The sequence below is a fragment of the Chroicocephalus ridibundus genome, chromosome 14 (assembly GCF_963924245.1).
Source record: "Chroicocephalus ridibundus chromosome 14, bChrRid1.1, whole genome shotgun sequence".
Taxonomy (NCBI): domain Eukaryota; kingdom Metazoa; phylum Chordata; class Aves; order Charadriiformes; family Laridae; genus Chroicocephalus; species Chroicocephalus ridibundus.
The window spans coordinates 9,467,710-9,484,943 of NC_086297.1; the positions used below are offsets into that span (position 1 = coordinate 9,467,710).

At 40.0% G+C, this 17,234-nt stretch overlaps 1 protein-coding gene across 11 annotated transcripts in view; it reads right to left on the bottom strand.

Annotated features, from left to right (window-relative positions):
• TNRC6C (trinucleotide repeat containing adaptor 6C) overlaps positions 1-17,234 on the bottom strand; it is a 322,756-nt gene that overhangs the window by 15,318 nt on the left and 290,204 nt on the right. For 4 of the 11 annotated variants that reach the window (XM_063351803.1, XM_063351799.1, XM_063351806.1 and 1 more), the window contains 9 exons: positions 12,989-13,198; positions 11,752-11,918; positions 10,984-11,088; positions 10,455-10,535; positions 9,754-9,811; positions 9,399-9,544; positions 2,633-2,806; positions 1,234-1,380; positions 686-808 (listed from right to left, as the gene is read on the bottom strand). In XM_063351803.1, the coding sequence (XP_063207873.1) occupies positions 686-808; positions 1,234-1,380; positions 2,633-2,806; positions 9,399-9,544; positions 9,754-9,811; positions 10,455-10,535; positions 10,984-11,088; positions 11,752-11,918; positions 12,989-13,198 (1,211 nt within the window). The remainder of the gene's footprint in view (positions 1-685; positions 809-1,233; positions 1,381-2,632; positions 2,807-9,398; positions 9,545-9,753; positions 9,812-10,454; positions 10,536-10,983; positions 11,089-11,751; positions 11,919-12,988; positions 13,199-17,234) is intronic. The other 7 variants (XM_063351809.1, XM_063351804.1, XM_063351808.1 and 4 more) reach the window with 5 other exon arrangements.

The following is a 17,234-nucleotide window of genomic DNA, read 5'->3' on the forward strand; positions in this document are numbered from 1 at the left end:
GTTGAGATCAGCAATTAAGCTAGTTTGTCATCCTCAATCTCATGTTTAGTCCTAGCAAATACGGACTTACTGTTAGCAGTATCTCTTCTTAAAATATTCTTAAAATCCAATTAAATATTTTCATACACACATACATATATAAACGTAAAATCTACATATATAGCAAAAGAACACAGCTTTAAAAAAAATAAGTAGCTCTTATCATACTATGTGTTTAATAAACATTCCATTAATTACAGGAAATTTACTGTACACTTTATTATTTAGCGAGGCAACTGAAGGAAGTTCTGCAGGTAACTCGGGTGGACCAGCACTGCCAAGATTTCTCTCGTGTTGTGAGACAGACTTCCCAGTTGGTCCATCAGTTGCACACGTTGGCATGTAATACACAGATCCGTGCTCTTTAACAATATACTGTGTTACTCACACCAGTACAAGACAACTGACTTTTTAGTTCCACTGATCAGCTGTAAAGGATAATTATTCCACAAATGACTATTTATAAAGCCTGAGGCAAAAAACATGGGTTTTGTTTCTTTGAAAAGAAACCCCACTAAAGAAATCAGCATCTGATTGTTTTAAAGATCTGTCACGTGCATTTAAAAATTTAGTTAACCATTCTCTTATTTTATCTTCATGCCTTCAATTCTCATTTAGAGCTTATTTGCCATGTCTTTTAACTTACCAGCTGCAGCTGATAGAGCTGGTTCAACATCGTCATATGCTGAGGATTATTAATTGGCGAGGTTAACTGTGCAGGGCTGAGACCAATGTTTTTTGCTGCAAACTGCAAAAGCTGTGCTTGAACCTAAAAAAGAGCATTGTATTAAACATTGTACATTTGCTTTTAACACCGGCAACTGTGTAAGCCATTAATAAGAGTCACAAGGCATCAGCTGGAAAATATTACTATTACCAGAAGTAATACCATGAACTATCAAAAAATTAACAAGAGGCTCTAATACAAATCTTAATAACCATACTTAAATGTCCATTTATACAAAAAGAGCTTAGAACAAACTCCTCAGCTCTCTAGAAAAGTTAAATTTTGCAAAAAGGAACACGCTCACACAGATAACGTACAGAGCATACATGCTTAGTGGCTAGTAAATAAATCACCCCAGAGCCAAGCAACAGTAGCTGCAAAGCCTCAGGAGCATGAGAGAATGCATATGGAGAGGAGAGTGAATATGGAAGAGTCCCAGGGAAAGAGAAAGCTCAAGGTTGTCTAACCTGAGGGGATAGAAACTGAGGCACTTGAGCACGAAGACTAGGCTGGGATGAATTAAGAGGTTGCACTGGCGGTTGCTGCGGCTGTTGCATGGTCCTGGCTTGTGCTGCTCCGCTATTGCCAAACATACCCAGATTGCCACTCGGTATCTACAGCAGGACAAGACAGACATTGGCATTTCAAGACATTACTCAACATATAACCTGGAAACTACTTATCTGTGCAGTCTTTTTCCTCAGTGATCACGACAGGCACGGATGAAGGCACCAGTAGATATAGACTGTACTGACAACCAGGTTCGCAATCGCGCATGGCAAAAATGGCCATGTACCCAACATCCCAAACCTCCAAAACTTTGTGCAGATGCCCGAACAAAAGTTGAAGATAGCTTTTATAAGGATGCCTAACCCTACTGGGTCACAGGATGAACAATGAAAAGTATTCACCCAAAATGTCTGGATTTGTGTAGCAAGGAACAGGAGAATGGAATCATTAAACTGAGAGCATCCCAGTCCTTGAATTATCTAGGCAGTTTTTATACCTAGTCATTTTACAAAGCTACTGATAATGGACGTGCTATTAGTGCAGCCCCCGCTTCTGAAAGATATGCTTAATGGACAAACATTGCCTTTAGAAAACTAACTTTAAAAGAGTATCTGTAATAAAAGCCACTGTAGAATGATACCTAGAGTTTTCCTGTGTTGTTATTTCTTATCTTTGCTGGAACTTCAATTTATATGGCAAAAGTAACCTTTTCATAATCAACAGTAGTTTATGAGCTCTCAGTCTTGTGGTGTTTACGAATCTTCCCCTCCTTCTCCTTTCTTTGCTTTTCTTTCTCTTTCAGCATGTTCTACCCAGGGACCACAACATCCCTCTTGCCACGATGCTCCATTTGAACAGAGGTGCAAGAAGTGCAGTTTCTTTCTCACCAGCTGTCAAAGCTATGAGTTGTCTTGACACTTACAGCAGGAATAAAAAAGCCCCCATCACTTCTCACCCATCTCATCACTGAATAATTATGCCAGCCAGCAAAGACGAATTAGAGCAATGTCTCTGCCTTAAGAGTCTGTGACAATTAGCAACGCCTCAAAAAAGGAAGCCTCACATCAATCAAGGCAGAGCTATACCAGGGTTCAGTGGTATAAATCCACAATACTACAGTCTCTTCTCAATGGACGCGTATAATTAGCAGGCTAATTACAACTAAGCAGTTGTTTTATGTCCTATAACGTGAAACGTTTACACAGCAGGTAGTTTCTCCACTGATATTTCACGTGAATAAAGATGTTGGACACGCTTTCGGTTTAAAGCACTGTTTTCCCCGGGGGAAGCGACGGGCACAAGCAACGAGTCCCTGAGAGCTGAAATTCAACTTGGGACCTCCCCCAAGAGCCTTACCTGTCTAGAAGAATTCAAGTTTTGCATGCCCAGCCCTGAGGCAATCCCGCCCAGGGTCTGATTAGGGAGTGCACTGTTTGAAAGGGGGAGCTTCAGGCTTGGTGAAGGCAAAAATGGTGAAGTAGTGGGCTCTTCCACTAGGCCGCCATCCTGATTGGAGAAAGAAAGGGTGAGCTGCGTGCGGCGCCCAGGAGCAGACAGTGCACAAAACAGTGTCCCATGGAAATGTAAGAGGGCATGGATGAATAAAAATATTAAAAAAAAAAAAAAGGTATGAATAACAGGGAATGAAAAGTATGGAGTGAAGGGAGAAGAAAGAGAGAAATAGGATTAAGGTACTGTTTGTCTTTACTTTGTCGCACTTAATCCACAAATGCACAATCACCCTCCCCCACCTCTCCAGAAGGAAAGGAGGGATTCTAGCAACCGATCGCGGAGCTATCATGCGGCCATTGCCTCCGACCCCTTTAGATATTCTCCTCTCTTCTCCACCAGATTGAAAGCTGGAAATGGAGGAGACCCGGCACATTTCAGGGAAGTCTTTTGTGAGTTCGATGAACTCCCCGCAGCGGAGCCCAGACATACACACACCGCTTTTGCTAACCCAGAACTTGGGAAAGGCCAGATCAGCTTATTTGGGTATCAGTCTGCCTTTGGTTCCACATCATAGCTCTGCTCTTAAAAAAGTGTTTTTGCATTAATCCCTTTTCCTAACTGAGACACATGAGCCTCTTTTAATATTCACATAGCACTGAGTTATTATTATTCACTATGAAACATTACACTCTTAACGCACCCAATGAACACAAAAATACTTAAAACCAATAATGATAATGTTGTCTGCGCAGCCTTCCTAGGAAAGCGATTAAGACGCTGCCTGAACGCCCCCCAGGAGGAGGCAGATTTTAGCAAGACATAAGGAGCCCCCTCTGATAACCGGGCTGTAAGCAACCGTGGTTGAACACGGATACAATGCACAGAAGGCAGCCCCCACGGGGGGCAAACAGCAAGTCAGAAAATAAAATAAATCATATAATCCCCAATCAAACAGGTAGGTATCTAGCTAGTATTGCAGTGGGGTACCGAGTTCTATCTCAAACTGTGCTTTGATGTCTGGGAAGCCTGCGGCAAGCATGATCAAATAACACTGTGTACAAAGTAGAGCTCCAAAAACAGGCAGAGTGAAAAAATCTTTAATTTGCAATGTGCTGGACTGGTGCTTTTCAGGCAATATATTCATTGTAAAGAAAGGTTTTTAAAGAGGTGAGGAGCTAGGTTATTTCAACCAATAAATTCAATGCCCCAGAAGATTGTGAGACACTGACAAACCTCCTTTGTTAAAAAAGCAACCCAGTTCGCTAACCAGATACCCAAACAACCAACCTAATGCAGCAAGCACGCCCGGTAAATTTTATGTTCTAAGTTAATCCTGAAAAATGCATTTTCAACAGCTCTCCTTTGATGCAAAGAAAAAGTTGCTTTACTATCAGGCAGAGTGACACTTGACATGCTATCTGACTATCCTGAGGGGGACACTGACATTTTCTAATGATATCCCCAAGGCCTTTCAGCTCCAGATATTTTACATTCTACTGGACATCAGTCACACTCCACAAACAACTGCAGCTTGCATGACAGTAACAGGTTCAAGGATTTCTCCTTAGATCACAGACATATGTTTACAATTCTACCCTTCCCCCTTTAAAGTGAAAATAATTTCAAGCTTGGTGCCTGCTCTCTCCTTCAGATGCCATTGTTTCCTACGCCAACAGACCTATTGACCATGAAAGACCACGCAGTCCCTCCCTGCCCCCAAAATTTATTCGAGTCTTGTCTCACTGACATTATCTTTTCCCTCCTTTTGGAACCAGTCAGTGCCAGGACGGTGGAGGACAAGCCCCACTGGAGACTCAGGCATCTAATTTCCAGAACAGGCGGGCTCTTGCTGCAAGGCCACCTTCACAAGTGTGGTCCTTGGCTGGACTGCAGCAGATGTCTCTTGTGGCAAGTTTATAACACACAGTTCACATTCACTTTGTCCTATTTTTTTTAATTTCAACTTATCCTAAGGTGCCAACTGTGCTACACAAGTCTGTGGAGCTGAAATCAATTCATTTCACATAAAGCATTTTAGTTGATCAACATAAAGCACTCCTCAGTCACTCTCGACCTAGACTGGGCGATACCTTTACTGCTGACAATGGTTTCTGACCCATTATTTTTCAGATTCCTTTATGTAATAATTGTATCCTGAAGAATAGTATTTTCTGCCTAACCTTTCCTCTTCTGTCATTTTCTTACAAATTTACGTTATTTCTCCCTCAGGGTAATCAATTAAACAAATCCCCTACACCTGAATCATCAAAATCATGCTCAATCCGGCGCTGCATTTAACTTTTTTGAAGGGACTTGACACAACTGTAAAATCCTTCCGGTAGCAGGATTTCCTTCTACAGTTATCTAACACAAAGCACCACACTGGTTCTCAATAATACATTACTTTTAGGACTTTGGAAAGTCTCTCCCAATAGTTTCATGAACAAAATATGACAGACTGCAAGCGGCATTACTCAAAGATTTTTTAGCCCTTTGAGATACGGACAATTTAGCAGAGGATTCCTGGAATCTTTGGCAGTCACCTGCCAACAACTGCCACTTCATGAATCAAAACGTCCCAACAGACAGATGCGAGACTGACGAATTTGCCAGAGGTCTTTGTATAAAGTCAGTTACAGAAGTAGTTAGTAGAAAATACACATTAATAACTTCTTAAAACAGAAAAAAACTTTTCCAAAAGAGGAAGTAATAAAAACTCACCTCAAAATAAGTTCCCTTCAAATCTGACAGGGGTTAGGTACAGACAAAAGTAATTTGCCGGAAATGCCATACTCAAAGAAGTACTCATCATTGGTATTTTTAATTTTGAAAACATGGGAATATGAAAGAGGTTTCCAAATTTGAAAGTTCAAAAAAGAAACAATCACTGGATCATAGGAGGCAGAGATGGAGGAAAGAAGAAGAATTTCAGTCAACCTTAAAATTCTAGTGATCACCTAATTGCGAGGCCTACAGAAGTGATTTTGCATAATGATAAAATATCCCGTTCATTATGCCAAAGATAAAAAGCAATCACACTCACCAGAGACAAATGGGATCAGAATGTGAAGGACAAGGTTGAAAAAACCCAACAAACACTATGCTCGAAACAGAAACAAGGAAAAAGCCTAGTCGGAATATTTTTGAAAGACCATGATTGCGGTCCACAGGCACCAAGACTTATAGACCTGGATTTCTCAACAGTAGAGAAGAGCTGATCAGCGAATAAGACAGTAGTGAAAAGGAGACTTCATTTCTAAGGCGAGAGTTTCAGCATCTCCTATATACTCAAGAATTTGGGAGAAAGTCTGGAAGCAGCATCAGGGCAAAGGAAGACAGGACTCTGCTGGCAGTATGAGAGCAAACATACAAAACCAAAGACGAGAGGAGGAAGGAAAATGAGCCTGCCATGGAACTGAAGCCTCACAGAAGGCAAGCCTGAGCGACTGTCAAAGCAGGCTGATGGTACTTCAGAGAGCTGACCTGACTTTTGATCACTGACATCTAATACAACGGCCCAGAGTTCAACACTCACATCTGATTGTGCTAAAAAATTACGTGACACCTCTGTATGGTTCAGGATTTTCAATGATGGGCTGGTCAGCACAGATCAGCAAACCACCACATTTTTCTTCTGCGCTTAGAAGAACACTCGATAGGTGGAGTGGGAAGACACACCAAACCTGAGTCCCAGTACTCAGGAGTGGTACCCAAACCAAATCCCTACACTTTAAGAAAAGATCCTTTGAAGCACTCCGGGCTAATTTCCAATATTTTTTAGGATGCTTCCAAGGAAAATCTTACATGGTTTTCTTACAAATTTGATGGCTCCAGAAGACATCAGGTAACATCTTCAAGCAAGCCTGACACCTAAGTACAGCATGCTCCCCACCAAGCATAAGTTAACGTGGTTGAGATCACGTATCAGGATACTGCTAGGCTGGATCTTTATTTCCTCAAAGCCATTGGATTTTTTCCCTTCTCCTTTTATGGTGCTACAGGGCAAGATAACATCCTGAAAAATAATACAATTAACAAAGCACTGAGCGCCAAAGATTGACTCAATGTGACGCAGAATAAAGACTATCGGCAGCAAGCATGGAGGAACAAGTGAAAGCAAACGTTCAACGGTGATGTTTAGCTGCACAGCCCACTACTAATCCAGAGGGAACAGGGAGTTCAACGGGTCCAGAAGCAAGTGTCAGGGCTGGCAATTCTCTTTCCTCAAATGCATAAGGTTAAAAAAAAATAAGTAAGCGCTGGCTTTACCTGTCAGACAAAATGCAGGAGAAAAATCATGGAGTCTCAACTCAGGTGAGCTGAGAGCACCAGCTAAGAAGGAGTGGTAGCAATGAGCACACTAACCCAACTTACAATTTCATGAAGAGGAACCTCGCATAACTTATCAAAGACTCAGCAAAGCGAAGCAAAAGGATAATGACTTGACAAGACATTAAGTAAAATAAGGAATGTTGGCTGGAGTGCTTTGTGCAGCTGTGCAGAGAGCTTGTTCACCGACCAAGGATGACCTGAGCAGGAAGTAAGGCAGCTCCAGGCTCATCCTCTGAAATCATAACTCAAAGGGGGAAAAGGTTTTGGAGAAGAGGAGTTGCTCTAGTAGCATGAGCTGTAAATCTGGAACTAACTTCTTTGGAAAAAATATCTATTCTTATAAGAATAGAGTAGAAACTATATTTGTTTAATTCACTTAGCAAGTTGCTCAACACTCTGATAGCTTAACAAATATAGTTTGGGATTATTTCCTTTGTTATAGTAAAGTCACTGTGACAAGATTATGCCTAGACTGACAGATTTTACTTGCTGTATGAATATTAATGATTTTAGTACTCCCTTCTCAATAGTTGTGTTTAACATATGTTTCCATAGTTATGCATCTTGCCGCACATAATGCATCTCTCTCTCCGGCAATAATTTTACTGCTCAAGATATTGTCACTCTAGAAAATAAAAGGTTAACTGGCATGCATGCATGGATTTTGTGAGCTTCATCAGAAGAGAGATCTTTCATTTGACATATTCATTAAAGTCTGCCATAAGCAAATAGATTTGCCATAGCTCAGAATGAACTTTACATGGAAGGAAGAGAAAAAGAAGGAAGAAGAGCCAGGTTGAGCCTTGCATTGTAGGAAATGGACAATCAGTTTAGTCTGGTTTAGGGAACAACAACATAATGGACACCACATCATTCCAACAGAAGTAGGGAGCCCAGAAAGAACAAATGTTATTATTCCCAAAAAGCAGCTTTCTTACGTATAATCTGTGGGGGAAACTGCCATGATACTAGATTACGCAGCACTGTGGGAGCGTGTGAACTACCACAAAACCTTTTGATATGTAAGGACCCTCCCAAAGCCAATTTTATATAGATGCTATTTTTTCCTTATTAATAAAAGTAACCCATAATTACGTAAGATGCATTTGTGTTTAATCAAACTAACTTGTTCACAGCTTGCAGCGTACCAGCACTAAAACTCAGCATACTGTTTAGACTGTGATGACAGCAGCAATAGTACTAGTTGTCATTGAAAGGTCAGTATTTATCAGATGTCCCAGCATAGCACCACACTAATTTTCTTAGCGCAACACCTGGGAACCTGTCACAACACAAACCATAACTTTAAGGATTACGCTATTAGTTAAGACTATAAGAAAAACCACAGGGTGGAGGACTGGAAAGATAATTGTTATTCAGGGTCAGTAAAGTTTTTAATACAGTCTGTGTTAACAAGAGCAGATATTGTTACTGTCTCACAGCCTGTAAACAGCTTATGTAAAATGAATTGGTTTCAGCACAGTTTGTGAAAAGCACCGATTTCTGCATTCAGAAACCACCACCACCCATCTTTGTGAACATTTCAAATAACCTGTGAAATACAGAATGGCACCGGAGATTGTTCTTTCCTTATTAACGGTTTTCGGGGGGATTCTGAGGTGATTGGGTGGGTCAGGTCTTAAATCTCATTTCCTACTGAAGATCTGGCCGCGCTTTTCCCTACCATCCTTTTCTTTAGGCACTTTGAATCTTGGACGCCAGGAACTTCTGGAGCCTTCTCCTCAGCCACTAAATGGTCCAGGAAAATTTGTCATACGTGATCACAGAAAAGGAAGCGCATCGGAGATGCTATTTATGACTGTGCGTGTCTGCTCTTTGACTTAACAAAAATACCTCAGCTCCTCATTCCTATTTAAGTACTGAACTTTCACTGAAATCTATAAGGAGCTCGAAATTAAAACAGGAATTAGGAGCCCAGTTCTTGAAGACTGTGGCCTTGGTCCTGCCTGATGGTTAATTTGGGCAAGGGTCACTGACTGGCTGGACTCTTACAGGGCAGAAGGCTTTCTGTGCGCCGTTTCTTTGTTTTTCACATTTCCCTTTCTATTGCATTACTGATTCCTTAGTAAGTTTCCTTTTCAAGTATATCACCGGGGATGACCGCTGTTTATTTCTATGTGGGAATCAAATCATCAGTCCTCTCCACAAGGACTAAATTCCCCACAAGATTACAAATGAGAAGAAAAAGAATAAAGCAATATGCAATTATTTATCACATTTCTCTGTACAGCTTTCTAAACAGAAAGTGGAAATCATCAATATTTCTATACCGTGTACAGTTTTGACTTGTAAATCACATTCGTATTTCTGAACTTACCTTGTCAAGGAAGGTGGGGCGGTCCATGGAAGACTCTTTGGAGATTGGTGGTGGGCGGCAGCCAAGGGGTTTGGTGACCATTCCATTATAGTCGGTCACTCCCATTCCACGCTTGTCCATTTCCACCTTCTTTTCCAGCAGAGCACCTTCACAGAGAGGGGGAATGCATTTAAAAAGGTGGTGCAAAGACAGTGAATTTGGCAACACTAGTTAAGAGAAGCAGGTCTCGCTTGCAAAAGCAAAAGCAAGAAAATAAATATTATCAAATATATCTGGATAAGATCAAACTCTCAGAATCATGAATGGTTCCTGTGTTGCTTTAAAGTAAAAAATAATTAGTTACACAGATACTTACTCATGGCCTGATCGAGATTCATATTGTTGCTCTTCAAGGCCTCTTCCGCTGGCTCTCTCTGCCAAAAATACAGATTACGTTAAGAGAAAATGTAAACTTGCTTATATGATTACAAAGCAAACTGAGAAAACAGACACGTCTCAAACACTGGATTTAGTATTTACTCAGCAGCATGAATAATGTCTGCGCCCATTTTTTTCTGCTTTTACCAATTCCCATGACAATTCAGTTAGATTCAGTTTGTCAAGTAAGTACCAGTTCTACAAGGTCAAAATCATACTGATCTATTGAAATTTCTTCGTGTTTTCTATGGACAACTTAAATATCACTATGATATTCCTTTATCTAAAAAAAACCCAGCTATACTCTAATTTCACCTGTTTAATAAGAAAAGGGGAACTGGAGTGGAATTATTACTGAAGTTCAAAGTAACACCTATTGTTATAAAACTCTGGACTCCGAAAGGTCTGTAAATGTGATCACACAAAGCATATCATCAAGGAACCTCAGAAGGGGCTCTACTAGCTCACGGTAGATTTCTGAACCTGGAGAAAAGGTCTAAATGCAGGTAACAGAACTACTTCCCAGCCTGAAGAAGAGACTGCAAGTCTTTTTTGTAGCTACGGTCTGAAACATGGAAAGTCAGAACCACAAGCTACGAAAGCTGAGCCCCAGGTGTGGAAGCTATGAACGCTACTCACAGGGAAGCCCATGTCTGTGAGCTGTTTTATCAGACGGTTCATGATCCAGGCCTCATCTTGCTTGCTAGATGTCTTCATGCCCTTAGTAAATAAATGGGAGATTCCATTAACGGTCTGGATCCCATGTTAATACTAGTGAGATGTACATAAAATGCATGGTAAGTTTTTCTTATTAATAAGACATGCTACTGAAAGATGTATTAGTACATTAATTTAGAAAGTATTGAAGAACCCTCCGAACAACGAAACTATGATTCTCTTCCCCCACAAAGTGTACAGATTTTATCTCAGCTGAATAGGTGTTCAGTGTACTATTTAGTATTTGATTTGCCGACCACTGAATTAAAGCCACCTTTGAATTAAAGTATTTCGTTTTAATCCTTGGCAGAAAAACATAATGAAATCAAAGATTCTGAAATAGTACAACACTTCCTGAAAAACATACCCAAAAATGAGTTTTCAACCTTGAAGTTAAGAATGTTACTCAGTGTATTTTCTTAAAAACAAACAAGAGCGTCTAGATAAACACCTTTAAAAGATCTCTGTGCAGCTTTTCTATCACAAAATCCTTAAGAAGTCTCTTCCTTTCAGTTCTCCAGAAAGTACCAAGGGACAAGCGTGGATTTGTTTTGGGCTGCGGACAGTACAAGAAACAACCATACTTGATCAAATCACCGGCCTAACTGTTGGCTAACGGAAAAACAAACAAAGCGGCTAAATGCATTCCCAATTCCTTTAAGTTACAGCCTGGCCTCGTCCTGAAATAAAGACTGTGCAATGGAAAAATTCCTAACACAATCGTCTATGTTCTTGGTTGAGTGCAGTATTAATACAAATTTTCTTTGTTCTCATACCAGTACAGACCTTAGAATTATCTATTTGTTCGTCACAAATAGGAAATAGATAATTTTTGCTGAACCACTTCATCACAAACTGCTATTCGCTTTTCTATCACGATGCAAAGTGCATGAAAGCCCCCTTAACGCTTTTTCTGTTAATACATTATCATTTCTTCAGAATACACGGAAGCTTATAAAACTCAGAGAAAACAAAAGCAACAAGAAAACAACCTCCCGAAGCACCAGACAATGCTTAAAGTCAAAGATCTCCCACTTTCCCCTGTAAGCAGGTAGGCTGTACTTGAACCACTGTAGTGGCAAGCTGTGTTTGTGTTCAGGCGTCAGAGGTCTCATTTAAGAGTTCAGGCATAATGCAACACAAAATCTGTGACCACTTATTCTAGAAATGTTATACTAATTCCACTCTTTTCTAGAGAGCACCTTTATTTTTGTCTTACCTTTTGAAGTCCTTTCTTCGGGGCGTTCCCCCACGAATTACAGGAGGAGCTGCTCTCTTGTGAAGCAGTGTTATTCCACATATCTCCTTCTTCATCTTCCCACTGACTAGTACTGAGATTCACTTCATCCCCACCACTGCCCCAGCCTTCTTGCATAGATTTTGAAGCTGGAGGGAAAGGAAAGGGGGAGACAAAAATTCGAATTCAATTTCCTTTTACGCCAGTATGCTGACATTTGAGTATTTCCAAGTGATACAGAAGTTATCAAGAAGTTACAGAAGTTCCAGAAGAACAAGGAACCAAAAGTATGACCACACACTTGTTAAGTGCTATTTTGCTTTCAATGGATCTCACCATCACATTCTTCGGATTAAAGACACCAAATTTCGAGGTCACTAATGGTCAGAAACTTGTTCCCATCTCAGAAGAACGGGATCTGAAAGGAGCATGGCTGCAGGGTACCCTTTACGTGAAGTGATGAGGTTGTGGCACCTCGTTACGTTTTATTCTGTTTACTCTGTTTAAAGCTGATATTACTCATTTTAAAGCCTCTCACTCCTCTGTTTAGGTCTTTTGAGCCTTCTACCCATCTCTCAGTATTGCATTTTGCAGGAGTGAAGCGTTAAGATTACCACAGCCAAACCAGAAGTCTAACAGAAACCCTGTAGCCATCACGGCATTTAGAGATGGAGGATTTTTATCAAGTAACATTAATTAGGAATTGTGAAGCAGTAAATAGTTCAGGATGTTCCTGAACCTGTTAACAGTTTTAACAGCTGAAGAAGATATCCACCCCCTCGGTTTAACAGAATAGAGGAGTTATGACAGTTATTCTTAAGTGTTTCTTCTCCTAACAAAATCAGTCCTATCTTGACTGAGCTCAGTTGCTTCTCATCCCAATACAGGTTGCTTTTAGGCAGCAAGGGATAAGCACTGTTTCACATTCCTCTGCGCTTTTGTAGTTTCCTGTATCTCTACAATTTATACTATACCACCGTCAAAGTACACAAAAATACTCTAAGGAATATCTCTAAACTTACTGGATCGATGCACTACATTCATATTTTTGCCTAGAATATCAGTGTTTGGAGACACCTAATGGGGTTTTAAGAATGAAATTATTAAGATTTCAATGCACAGAAACCCATAAGTAGTGCTGTTTAAAAATACTGCCAGAAGCAAACCCACTTTGCCCTTTTCCCCAAACCTCTTATGACAGCGACACCCACACACGTACCTGGTTTGCACAGTGCTGGGGCAGCAGCTGGAGCATTTGTTCTTCCGTATGTCCCTGCCGGCTCGGCAGGATTCTCTCCCCACCCTGTACCACTGCTGGGGGGTTTCCCCCAGGCTGAAGTGCCATTATCAACTGCAGCAGAAGGGGATGACGGCTCTCCCCAAGAAGCTTCGGTCTTTGTGTGGACAGTAGGCATTTCTCCCCAGCCTGCTGAAGCAAGGGCAAGGAGAGGAGAAGTGATGAGAGGAAACGTTTCTTTTGTCTATAATTTCAAAGACGGACACTGTATTAAAGTCTTTGCCTGGAGAGAGCATGCATGAACCAGCAAGTAGACACAGTGACTCTAATTAAGCATATTTTAAAAATCCCTTTGATTTGGTCTCAAAAGTCTTTTTCTTAATTGAATCCTGATGCCAAATTGTCAAGATAGAGTATTTTTCAACGTAGCCAGGAGCAGCCACGCTGCCCCGGGAGCACCAGTCCTGGTCCCAAGGGAGCAGCTCCTTCCGATGCCGCTTCTTGGAGCAGAGCGGACAGGGCTGGGGGAGCACTGGCAGCAGTGTGCTGTTTGTGTTCAGGACACCACGACCCAAAGCTGAGCAGGGCCTTGCTTCACTAACACATTTCCAGCTATTTTAATTCCTTTTAACTATTGACAAATTATCAAATCTCTTTTCTCATGCCCTATGAGCAAGAGGGTATTTGTTTTTTGCCACTCTCAACATAGATTACATATGTTGTACGCATTCCTTAAAGCTATTACAGCTCATGGCTGACTGTCTTCGCTACGTACCCCTTCATCACTGAGTCTCTACATTATAATAATTACGATTTTTAAAGAGAACTAGACAAGACTGCAATTAGAATCTATAGACAAACCATAAGGAATGCTAGGCAGAAGTCACTGTTTTCCTACAGAGTATTATTTTAACTCACTGAAAAACATGAGCTACTATAAAGGAACTCTTCTTAGTCTGGCTTGGCTTGAATGTAATGCGCTTAAATCCATATGACACCGATTTTAGCAGTGAAGTCAAATGTGCCAGGAACAGCCAGAGAGCTTCTAAGTCCTGAAGAGCAACACTGACCAACACAGCAAAAGCCTTGATGGAATTTAAAAGGAACATACCCGTTTAAAAAAAATTTTTTTTGAAGAGACACATTTGGATCATAGATGGAGTTCAAAGTACTTTTTAAAAGTATACAAAAGAGACAGACACATAACAGGCAAGAAAACAGAGTTTTTACATATACCTGATATTAAATTGTTTTTCTACAATTATCACAAAAAACCCATTACATTACATAGCAACCAAGATCTCAAAAAGTACTGCAGAATTCAATGTACTTAAAACTTCCACTGTTACTTAGGATATTAATTCAAGAACTCGCCCTCTTTTCATTGGAGATCAAATATTATTAAGTATGGGTATTTTATTCTGATCAAATATTGCCTTGCCAAATCTGTGACTCCTAGCGGCTCACAACATGGAAACAGATCTGGCAAGCACGAAATCTGTGTTGGTGCTACCCAAAAAACCATTACTGTTTCTAACAGATTTTCGTAATTTAATGACTAGATGCCTACTTTGCTGCTGCATTATTTCTTTTTTGCTCCCCTGTGCTATCTGCAAAAATACTCTGGAAAGATTTCAGAGAGCAGAAACGTAACATTTTCTGCACAAACCGGACACCTAGAGCAAGTAGAAAATGGCAAGGAAGTTGCCATGAAAGAACTTTATTTAATAGAGTACCTTGAAAGCCATTAAACTAATTAGGCAACAGTGTAACACTGCCTAATGCTGGAACAGGACTTCTTGCTAGAGGTCTCTGCAGAACTGACTCATTTAAACAAAATTTCTGTTACTAGAAATTGTAGGCAACATACACCGCCGATAAGGACTTGGACACCGGCTAGCAGTGAAAAAAATTCCTTTCAAATATACAGGCTCATATCTGTCCTCTACTCCAGTGTTACTGTATTACATATTTATTTTGGGCTCTATTTCTTAAAGCAACTGCAGTACCGATTAAAGTGTTTATGACATGAAACATATCCAAACTAAGCCTGCATGTTCAGGAACACGCAGCTTAATAAAGCTTAATACCAGCAAGATTCATTGTGTTTTAAAACATATGCCTGAAACAACCCCAAATTTGTGTTTCATTAAATTGATTTCCATCTCAAACAAAAATACCGTGTTCTAAGCTGTATCCGTGTATCTTAAATTTCTGGCTATTTTGAAGTGTGTACAGAAGACAAACTTACGCTCAGACACAGATACGTAAAGAAACAAACCTCTGCAACACGACAACTTCCTCGGTGTTGCACCGAAAACTTGCACTTATGCAAACTTTCTGCTGGTATCTTTAAGCCAACTTTATTTAAGGAATGCGTTACTTGAATTTCTGCCTCGCTACTCAGGAGGCAACCTTGTAAGACAACTGCGTGCCTTTAATCATATTGGCATCTGAAAAAGATTAACTGCAGGCAAATGAAACAAAAAAATCATCTCTAAAGCACCAACTAGAATACAAATACAAATCGAGAGAGCGCAGAATACGAACGTTTCCCTGAGTTCATGCAACCTACACTGAAAACTAAATAGTTTAATTTATGAAATCAACCTTAAAACATAATTCATATATTGAAAAGGCAAAGCGTGCCAGGTTGTAGAATAAAAACTCAAAAGAACTGGTCCTTCTGTTGCTCTTTGCTATAAATTCAACATTGATTAAAGACCACAGATGTGTCCAAAGTTATTTTGAGTTAAGTGCTTTAAATGCGCTGAGCAGTAAATAATACGGGATTACAAATAATGAGGGAGCCAGCCTTTACTAAAAGATAATACTTGCAAGCACGTAGAAACAAACAAAATGCATCAACTGAAAGTTTTCAAAATTATCTTAACAGGCCAAATTAAGCGCAGGAAATTTGTAAGTAAAACCTGCAGGATGCTAGAAAAATAACTAGTGCAAGTGCAGAAATTAACCTCTGTAAATTGCAGAGTACTTCTCAATTCTGAGCCTGTTTTCTCCTCTGTGGTAAGTACCTGCTGTCTTAACGTTAATCTCTGTGCTACCTCATTACGATTCCACAGGACTCTATTTTAGAAAATTTAAAAGGTGAATAAAGTTACATTTTTGACTGAATTCTACAAAATTCTACAAGTGAAAGAAGACATTGACTTTGTATTCTCCAAAGGACCCTCTTTTTTAAACAAGGGTTTTTTTTCCGCAGTTTTTAAAATAATCCAGTAAGCTTTGTATTTCAAATGGGCACAGGTGGAATATTGGTTCAAAGAGTCTGCAGTGCCAGCCGCTTCCCTCCGGCAGCGCGATGCTCTCCAGTACCACCATTTACCTCCCGCTAAAGGCGGCTCAGAAACAGCGTTAAGTGGGTTGAATGAAAGTACGAAGCTACTTTTAAGTTCCTGTATGCAGCAGTTTGGAAGGAAAACACCTTCCCAGTGGTCTCCAAATCTGAACCTGCCGAAAATTTTAAGAAATTCTGCTCAGAGCGAACTTACTGTTTTCTTTATGAAAATAATATGAATATAGGCTTTCCTGAGAAAAAGCCTTAAAAAACACACAGATCTGCACGAATGTTGTTTTGCAACAGAACAAGCCCCGTTCTTTGGCAAGAAAGTGAGGTTTTAATACTGGAGCTTTTAAGCACTCTTAGAATTGCAAGAAACAAAAAGATCACAGTGAGTAATAAACATGGACACATTGGCAGAGCTTTGTTTTATAGAAATAAAAACATAATTAACATTGGGCCTCAGCCAACAGGAAATCCTCAAGGGAAAGTGAAATGTTAACTAAGCTATGGCAGGATGCAGTTGTTTTCCCTCAAAATAACCCTATAGCCATTTGGATGGCAGAAATTGTTTGCCTTGAAGTTGTTTGGTCCATGATAAATACCAGAGCATACGACTACAATACAGGCAAACCACAATATTAGGACCTTATGTAGATAAAAATGGAAGAAAAAAGGTGGAAAACAGCCTGTTTACTAAACAGACACTAGTTACTCTCCTAATAATAGAAAAGAAATAAGCTATAGGGTGTGTGTGTGTAAAAGGGAGGCTTTTTATATATATATATTTTTTTATATATATATATATATTATTTATTTATTTATTAAGAGTCACCTGTAACCCTTAACCTTTCCAATTCCTTATTTTCTGAAAGGTTTCCAGTTCATGCGGTGGAGCTCCATGTCTTCTTATAGCGCTCAGCATTA